The 10,562-nt window shown below is 33.1% G+C and overlaps 1 protein-coding gene across 1 annotated transcript; it reads left to right on the top strand.

Annotated features, from left to right (window-relative positions):
• Nucleotides 1-9,285: 9,285 nt before the first annotated feature.
• LOC142625859 (uncharacterized) lies at nt 9,286-10,353 on the top strand. Its single transcript, XM_075799599.1, has one exon. The coding sequence runs from the start codon at nt 9,380-9,382 to the stop codon at nt 9,995-9,997; it is 618 nt and encodes a 205-aa protein (XP_075655714.1). The 5' UTR covers nt 9,286-9,379; the 3' UTR covers nt 9,998-10,353.
• Nucleotides 10,354-10,562: the final 209 nt, after the last annotated feature.

The following is a 10,562-nucleotide window of genomic DNA, read 5'->3' as shown; positions in this document are numbered from 1 at the left end:
AATAACTTTAATTTCTAATAGATTGCTTTCAAGCACTACGATAAACTCCTTTAAGGACAATCATGACGTTTGACACATTAATTCTTTTTTTAAGTTCAAGAAGGTATCAAAATGATTGTCTTGATAACTATTGTAGTGTGTAAGCTCAAGTCCAAATAAAATGGTAGAACTCCATCAATCTCATGGTTTATTCGCTAAGTAAGTAAAGTCAGATGCACTTGATCAGCATTCAGTATCTAAGTCTTTTGTGCTGCTTTTTGATTCTTAAATCATTTTGTGGGCAAGGTATTGCTTCATACCCATCTCTCCTAAGTTATTCAAATTTATGGTATTAGATTCTAGCTTCAATTCTTTAGATAAGTACATATGCAGGTAAGCTATTATTTTCTTTGATTCTTTTTTTTTTTTTTTTGGTGATTTTATAAGCTAGTACTCAACGGTAGAAACGATGAGTGCTAGTTACACATGCGATTTGAAGCACTTGATATCCAATTCCATTGCAAATTATTGAATTTTCCCAACAATCCACTCATCCCGTAATACATGGTTTTAAATTGAAAGTGGGACAGTGCATTTGAGAATTAGCATGATCTAGTAATTAAAGTTAAAATTATTGTACCAATTCTTTCACATGAATAATGGATTTTAATATAAATTTTATTTATGAGTGAGATTCACTATTGTGTGAAAGGGAGGAGAGTGTTTAAAGAATATTAAATACTTACTCAAAAATTAAAATTTCTTTATTATAAAATAGATAAAAATGAATAACATTACTCTAAGAGTGGAAATCGTTATCATGATGAATTTATAAAATTTAAACACCTATCATTTCTTGACATGTTGAAACTCATCACATACCACTTAGTTAAATTATGTTACCTACTTTTTGTCATGGTTCCATTTGTTACAATGCAATTGTGTGAAGCAAAATAGAATTGGAGCCAATCAATCCAATTAAACCAAAATGCTTCCCTTTCACGTCGTGACATAGCACGCTAAATTGGGTAATCCTATGAACAGAGAGATAGGTGATCCTTGCCCACTAAATACATCATAACCAATCCACCATAGAAATGACATGCGTATTGAAATTATAAACTATATAAGTCCCTTTCACCATCATTTTCTTCCACATATATGTTTCTCCTCCAACCCTGGTTAGCCAAAAGCAACTGAAATATCAAATATTACAACGGGGATTTGTTAATTATCCAAAAGAGACTCACACCTTGTAAGTTGTAATTAACATATTCTTTAACCCCCAACAGTTCAAATTAACCCCTAAAAAAGCCTATCCATCCGGTCTAGCTAGGTGTGGCTAGAGCCATATCCATCTGATCTTCAATATATCCAATCCAATGGAAGACAATATTTCTACGACTGGTGAAAGCTGCAACAACTTGCGTTATCGAAAATTGAGCCTAGTTGAGCCGAGGGTCCATGCACCTACGACTTGTGGCCATGCATGTAGAAAGATTGATGGTGTGGCTGCATGGCTCTTACAAAGTATTGCAACTGCTTTTTTCACATCTTTAGAGCTCTGCTCGTGCGTTTATGTTGACACCAAAGGCGACCCTGATGAGTCTGATAATTACAGTCAACTGGTTTGGACTGATGGGCTCCAGAAGGAAACTTAATTAGGACGGAAATCCAGGAAAAAAACATTAGTGGGATGCTGGAAAGAAAATATGATAAGGACAAGATGGAAGTAAATATTATCTGCTTGTAAATTTCATTATTAATAGGGCTATTATTGCCTTACAGAAGTGAAAATAACGTGAATTTGGTTTATTGTAACAGATATAAATGCATATATAATTATATATTCATCTGTAAATAAGCTTTTCAAAATAGCTTTTTACGTTTGCCAAATGAGATAAATTTTTGCAAGTGGGCTATGAAAATAGATGTCAGCTTTCTGTTAGACACATATGCTCTGGAGGTGTAGCTTTTAGTTGTCTATTCCAAGCATATGTTTGTCCAATATGTAGGGTGCTCAATTATTACTTAGCTAGGAAATTGCAAAAAATGGAAATGTATAATTTGTTTTTGCTTCCCTTTTTTTTCTAACAAGACATTTCAAGGTTTGTTGTTGAGTAATTTTGAGAGAAAATTTTGAATTATGCTTATTATAGTTGACTTGAACTTCAATATATAGAAGTAATATATAATTGCAGATTTCCAGAACCTGATACGGAAATTGGAAACAAGTTCTTGGAGAGAAAGTAATCTAAAGGAAAGTGCTACTTAGGCAAAATTTTCTATGATTTCCTAAACACTTGTTTTTCACATGACAGATGCTGTGTTATTTAAAATTCAACTCCCATTTTCCATATGAGGTGGAAATTAAGGCGCACAATGAAAATTCATGGTAGGTATTGCCAGTCTCAACCCTCAATGACCCCTTTTTGGTTAAGTATCAACCCACAATAATCACATTAGCAGAATTCTGTTCAATATATAGCATATTGCAATGCCTAGTTGTCATTGCAATTGCATTGAATTTAGCCTTCTGTTCCCCCAAGTAGATGAGTTTGTGGATATTTTGGCACCACAAACACAGTAAACAAACGAAGCAAATCTTGCCGGATCTTACACTATCAGAAAGTGAAGAACTACTTTTCCAGCACTTACAAAAGAAAGTTCTCTTGCTATGGATAAAACGACTTTTCTAATTTTCATTTTCATTGGATCATCGTCTGAAAAGGATAGGGCAGGTCAGGAATACGCTATTAGTCTCTATAACTCAAAGCCGTACTCCATTTTATCTAGAGTATATATAATTTAACATGTACCGACAGAACCGTTTTCTTTTCATCGCACAATTCATATATATGACTATTGCATAGTGGCCTAGTGGGGTCTGAATGAAAGTAAGAGGAAGAACACTTTCTTCAACATAAGGATAAGAACCCCCGACTAGATGAAAGACAAGAAAATTGTAAGGGAATATCTATAACTTAAGGACTAGTCACTCTAGAAAGGCTTCTCAAAGCAAAGACACTTCTAGACTCCATTGAATAGAATTCACAAGAATTTATATTATTATATCAACATATAAAGAATAAGAGTAGGAGCCCGATAATTTGGTACACTGTAATAGTATAATTATTTCTTAGAAATAGGTATTTAATTGTTTTGGTTGCATTTGCATTACCAAAAATAGTAATTCTTTAGAAATGATTCTTTAAAATGCAGAACAATTGTTTCTTACGCTCCGTTTGTTTCAATGGAAAACCTTGTGTAAAGATAGTTTTTCTTATTTTTCAATGTTTGGTAGCATAAAAAAATATGAGTCAAAGGAAAACTATCTTTGGTCAATATAAAAAGTATGGCTTATTTTTAGAGATTGTTTTCCATTAAAATTTTTTGGAAAACAACTCTATCTAACAGCAAGCTAAATAAGGGAAATTAAGAGGTTGTTTTTCAACTTATTTAAAGTTGCTACCAAACATTGGAAAATGAGATAGTTTTATTGAAAATACTTTTTATAAAATGACTCATTTTCTATAAAAAAATTGTCTAATAGCTATTTCTTGAGTCATATAACTGTTCAAAAAAATTTCCCAAAACCCATAATTATGGAATAGTTTTACCATTATTGTTCTAAATAAGAATACTTATTTCCTAAGTATTCATCATTAATAAGTGTATTAAATGTGTCCCACGTGTTTTCAGCTATTAATTTGCCAAACAAAAAAAACCGTAAATATCTCCTGTGCTTCATGGAGGTACATGGGATACCTTCTTGCTTCTTCATCAATAAAAGATCTAATTAAATAGTTAAAAACAAAATAATAAATATTATGATGATGAGACTAAAATTTTTATTAACGTAGTAAAAAAAATCCTTAAATTTAGCTAAGTTTGAGAAGAAATAGTAGAATGATTTTTTTATTAAATAATTATATATGTATATACGTAGATTAGGTTAAAGTATATTTTTATCTTAGATTAAATAAAAAATGTATATTTTTACAAACATATACACTTTTTTTTAGAAACTATACACATATACACTTGACTTAAGTTAGAGAAAATTTCTATTTTAGATAAATAAATAAAGAATTATTATCCATAATTATTCTAATAAAAAAATTAGCATCTTTATAATTTTTTTTTCCAATATCATTGTAATTTAAATTGATACAAAATGTTTAAAATGCTCAACCAACAAAAGGCATACCAGTTGAACCAATCTCTGGCCATGCAACAATCGTATGTGATGCTCAAAATTTGGAAGAAGCTTGTTAGAAATACATTATAGACTAAGAAGAGAATTAATGTCTATTTAGGCTACTTTTTTGTTTCTTATATTTAACTTTAAAAAATAATAAGTAAAAGTAGTGCTGTACTTAGAAACAAAGTGAAATTCCAAAAAAATAGTACAAACAATTTTTTTTTTTCTTTTAAAAAGCAACGAACGCTTGCGTGCCAAGCTTCCATGGAAACTTGTGGTTCATAGACAGCCTGAGCAGAAAAATTGGGTACATGAGAACTAGCAACTTCATTCAGCAGACTTGTTACATACATAACTAGTTTGACATAGCTAGGGTATAAAACTTTTGACATATATATATATATATACGTGAATTTGTAAAGCTCATGGCTAAGTATGTATTAAAACATTCTTTTATGTGATGGATACGGTCATGATTTCTAGGCAAAAGGAAAAGCAAACCTTGAAAACTCTTTTTGCTAATGATTTTTAAAACAAGCCTAGTTCTTTTCCTTTATTCCCTTCCTCTACAAGACTGGGATGCATGTTCGAGTTTTACCTAATATATTTCGAAATTATACACTCCATTGTCAAAATAAATACTAGATTTAGAATTTGTTAAACTATAGAGTAATGCTATATCATTTTTTACCCCAAAATTTGGGGCCTACCTCTAGTAGGGGGCCCTAGGCCGTGGCCTAGGCCTAGGGCCGGCCCTGTTTAGAAATAGGTCGGCATGTCCTTCTGAAGGACCAACATGGTTGGCTGGTTGCTTTATTAGTTTTAGACACTTCTCTCCAAAATTAGGCTATAAGTGTGGTCCTTCACTTGAGTAGTGGTCCTTCACTTGAGGCTAGCTAGTCCCAAGTCTAGCTATATAGTGTGGTGCAATTGTGCAAAGCTCTCTAAACCAGTACTTTAGCTCTTGGAACAAAGTAATTTATATGGCAGTTTCAGCTTTGCCATTGAGAAATCTAATATTAGAATATTCCACCAATTTATAATAAATTAAATGTCGTAATTAATTACATTGTAACATGAATGGAGTGCATGAGAAATTTTGAAAAGTGAGCTATACGTGCCAATCCTTTCTTGGAAGTTAGGGCAGATACACCTGGTTTGCTTTCTTTTCCTTTTGTTGGGTTTTTTTTTTTTTTTTTTGGCTAGTTTGTGTTGTGGAGTGGACATCTGTTTCTCTTCTTTCACACAATATATATAGTTTAATTTTTTTTTTTAAAAGTAATAGGAAAATAATGAATCCCTAGCTTGATGATAGAAAGAATGAGGATTTTTTATAAACGAAAGAGAAAGAAAAGAAAAAACATGAGCAACCTTTTGGCCATGTTTTGTGATTAGAGCTGAACCTTTTGATGTCGGCCTCGTGCTAACCACAGAACTTGTCATTCAACACCACGAGTTTCGCTTTGTTCTTTTGTTCCATGACTTCCTTTTCCAACCCTAAAGATGATTCTACGAAGCTATAGATTCTCTAATTTTATTTTTTTTATTGTGAATCTCTTCCATATGAATGATGATGTTCTAACTCCCATCTTCAAATCCTTTGTCTACTAACTTTTATAATAGCCCTTCTGTCTCCTCGCCATTCCCCCCCCCCCCCCCCCAAAAAAAAAAAAACCAGTTCCTTTGAAATAAAATGCTATGTATAGATTTAAGATTTTCCCTTGTGATTTTGCAGCAATCTTTATCAAAATCTCCTTCGCCAAGTGTTTTATTGTGCCAGGAAAAAAAAAAAGAAAAAAGAAAAAAGAAAGAGAGGAAAAAGATAGGGAAAATAACATTTTGCAGGGTTAAGTTATTCTAATTAATCTAGGCATGTTAATTTCAAAGGATAGAATGGCACAATTAAATCTCCATCGCCAAGTGTTTTTTTTTTTTATATATAAAATAGAATATCGTTGGTTTGAATGTCTCTCTCTTTTTATGAAATATGATTTACATGGACGTCATTGTCACGTACATTAGATAATTACCCCAAAATATGTGACCTGACCTAAAACAAATCCTCCACTAAAGATATCAAATTCATTCTTAAACAGTTTTCCAAATTTAAAACGGGAAAAAAGAAATGCAATTGGGATGTCAAAGTTGTAGCGCAAGTGAATTAAAACGGGAAAAAAGAAATGCAATTGGTATGTCAAAGTTGTACTGCAAGTGAATTATCACGAGACCTCAACACTGTTGATCAAAGCCCCTTGAAACCAGCTTGGTGCTCGCTCATCAGCCGAGCCCGAATCTGCTTAGCCATGACTCAATCTATTTATTATAATTTTGTTAGGATTTGTGCCATAAAATTCAATTTATTAGTATGTTATAAATAATTAAATTGTTTAATTATATAAGACTATTTGTATATGAACTAATTGGACTTTATCATAGTTCTTGAGATGCATTATATGTAATTTAGTTACAAAGAATATCACTGGACATTAATTTCATTTGCGAAGATTATAACATGTTAACCAATATAATTTTTCTTGATCATAGAAGTGGATTTGTTGATGTGTCTTAAGCAAGGGAGTCAATTTCCTACAGAATGTTGTACCGGTTTGACCAGTGGAACGATATATTTTGGTACGTACCGGTTAATACCGGTGTACCATTTCGGGTTTACAGTTATTTAATATATATATATATATATATATATATATATATGTATGTATGTGTGTGTTTGTGTGTGTGTGTGTGTGTGTGTTATAATAAATATAAAAGTTTACCATAAAACATTATCTTAATTCAAAAAAAATTATTCATGGTTTTAGACTTTAGCATCAATTAAAAAAAAACACAATATGAAAAATAGAAAACTTAATTGTTCATTACATACTAAAATACAAATAATATAAATAAGTTAATGCAAATAAGTTACCATTTTACCCTTAAAAAAATTCAAAAATTACAAAACTAAAAAACAAACATTTTTTTTGTACCGGCCAGTACGCTTGGTACCGGCCAATATTGCTTGAAAATCGGCTGGTACATAGCCGGTACGGCCAGTATTTAAACCGGTACGAAACGTTGGCGTTTCGATACCGATATATATACAGGTACAGTACATACCAACCTATACCAGTACGGATTTAACTACCTTAGTCTTAAGTGTGTAAGACACATTAAATAGGACTGCAGTGAGATTAATTTTTCAATTAACAACTATCACCTAAATAATAAATCTCATAACTTTTATTTTCATAGACTCTCATCCTAAAAAGATTGTAAATCTGATCATGAAATGTAAGTTGCTTTAATATATTAGGTGTGAGATCGAAATCTAGCTAACGGTCAAAATCTCAGTATGTTAGATAATCGCACGTAGTGTTGAGGGAACACATATTTTCAATATGGAATGCATAATCTATTTCTATACAGACACAAAATATCTCCTTGAGATAAATTTAATGGGAACTAATTATTCAAGGACGGCCACTATAGTAAAAAGTTACTAAAGTTTATATTTAGTGAAATTAGATTTTATAAATATGAATAACTAAAAGATTAAACCGGAGACTCAAGGAATAAAATAGTTGTTTACAAAGTGACAGTTTATTATGATTTTGTTCACTATGGATATTTCATGAAGGGGTCAAATAATATTATATTAGAGTATTGGGATCTAATTTGTTAATAAGGCCTAGAGTGTAGTTATATTTTCATAGTGGTACATGTTATATAATTAATAGTAATTTTGGACTTGTCAAAAGTTAACAGATAAGCTTAAAGCCCATTGAAGCTTGAGCATTATTCGTCACTTTGGTCCTATCTCAAACCACACACTAATTAATAGTAACTTTGGGCTTGTCAAGAGTTGACAGATAAAGTTAAAGCCCATTGAAGTTTGAGCATTATTCGTCTCTTTGGTCCTATCTCAAGCCACACACTAAAGCCCAATTAGGCTAACCCAAAAAACTAACCTAATTAGATAGTCAATTATTTATTTAATAAGAGTTATTAAATAAAGTAACTGCTTAGACAGTTAAAACGTACATATGATTAAAAGAAGATAAAACAGTTTTCTCTGTAACATCCTTTGTATACACTTTTCCATAAGTAAAATTAATGTACTAAAGAACCGATTGAGAGACCACACATCTTGAGTATAATGTGGAATTAGAATGAAGATTGAAGGTCTTCTCAAATCTTGTTTTTAATTTTACTACATTAAGGTACGTTTTCTATTTTTTATTCTAAAATTTAAGATTTTATGTTATCGATCATGAATGAAATAAATCATTATGTTGCTTTTGCTGCTTGTTTTGTATAAGATAGAAAACTATGTTTTCCAACAAATTTTTCTAGGAGAATACCATTTATCATTACTTTTACAAAAGAGTAAGATTTAAGGACGGTACTTAAATGTTGTTCCTTATGTTTCCCTCTTAAAATTCTACCATGTGAATTTTTTCTCATAAAATTAAAGTGTATTTTTTAATTAAATAGTTACATGACTCAATCTTAATAAAAAAAATTTAAAAATAATGTACTTAAGTTACAGAAACCCCCCATTTCTCTCCCGATTACCTATAGTTACACGTCTAAATTATGGCAAAATCATGACACAAAAAAGTTGTGTCGAAGGGCTGTCTCATCCAATTATAGGCTCGGCTAGCCGCTAGCACAAGCTGAGTTAAACACATGGCTCTACGTCAGCAACTTTCCAAACCATTGGTCCCTCGTACGTGCTTCCAATCACAAACCAACAAGCGGCCGAAGGTGGGCCCCAACCATTTTGTGTCTTCATGACTAAGCAAAAAAACCAATCTTTTCGAGGGACCCACGGGGCTTAGGTCACACCACAAATGCCAATGCCCCTTTAATTATAAAAAAAAAAAAGCGAAGAGTGTCACATTTTAACCCCACACCATAGTGCCACCTGACTCAAAAGCTCTTTCCTGTACACATACAGTTCTACACTTGTGCTCGTAGTCTCATACAGACGAGTATTTGACCAAAACACCCCTAATAGATTCCCAAAATTTTAACCTCACTGCCACCCACTCATTCTTTTAGCTATAAATATGAAGCCCCGTAGCTTCATTTCTTCCCTTTCTCCTTCTTTCCTTCCTCCTATTACTATTAGAGAAAATACTAAGCTTTTTTTAGCGTTTCTTAATATTCTTTTCTTTCCTTAGATTTCCAGCCATGCTGTCTGCTTTTCCGATCCAACCCGATTCTCTGTTCGGAAACCCATTTCCGGCTTTCGAAACCGGCTTTACGCCGTGGGACTGTCCGGAATTCTTCCCAACCATCCAATCCCCAGAACCCGTCATTTCAAATTCCGATTCCGATGCTTTGCAGTCCACGAAATCGGAACCGGACGTTTTTCCTTCTCTGAACCCGGTTATTTCAAGTTCCGGTTCGGGATCGGACGAGCCGAACCGAAGCCACGGCGACTCGGACGGTACGAAACATAAGCGGGGGGCGGAATCCGTGACTGTGGTGGGTGTGGTGGACGAGCGGAAACGGAGGCGGATGATATCGAACCGGGAATCAGCTCGGCGGTCGCGTATGCGTAAACAGAAGCATTTAGAAAACCTAAGGAACCAGGTGAACCGGTTTAGGGTGGAAAACCGAGAACTATCGAACCGGTTGCGTTTCTTTTTGTATCACTGTCATAGCGTACAAACAGAGAACAATCAGCTGAGGTCCGAATATGACATGCTCCGACACAAACTGTCTGAGATACGACAATTTTTGGTGTTCCGGCAACTCCAACCTCTGACTTCTGCATGGCCATGCAATAGCACGTCGACCCAATAGACCCCATCATTAATTCAAATGAATTTTAACTATATAAATTACCTACTCATGCCCTAAAACGAGAACTATGAGACCTCTCTCTCTCTCTCTCTCTCTCTCTGTGTTTATATATTAAGTCAAAAAGTAGCTAGCTAAAGGAATTAATTGGTGGGGGTTCTGATTCTGATCAGTGAATTTTGGGAAAATGTCACGTTATGAGTAAAAACTTTAGTTATTACTATTATTATGTAAAAACTTTAGTTATTAGTGTACTTGTGGTCTTAGTTATTATTAAATTAAGTATAAATTTTTAGTTGTTTTGGTGTTCTCTCTAGTTTTAGTCATCTACTTAAATAAAGGTTCAATTTCACTTTCATTTACAATCTGGTCCACATATGGTGCAGAATTGTTGAGTTAACATATACCAAAGTGCTGCCAAAATTTCCTGTGCTCATACTATTCTTGAGAAAAGTTCGTTTATATTATTGGAGTCAATAATTGGAGGAACGTGGAAGTCCGAAATGTCCTTCGCTATTCAAATAGAAGTAAGGTGCGTACAAACCATTTGAAAGGGATGATATTGTCC

Source organism: Castanea sativa, chromosome 2 (assembly GCF_040712315.1).
Source record: "Castanea sativa cultivar Marrone di Chiusa Pesio chromosome 2, ASM4071231v1".
Lineage (NCBI taxonomy): Eukaryota > Viridiplantae > Streptophyta > Magnoliopsida > Fagales > Fagaceae > Castanea > Castanea sativa.
This window is presented reverse-complemented; position numbering and strand designations above follow the sequence as displayed.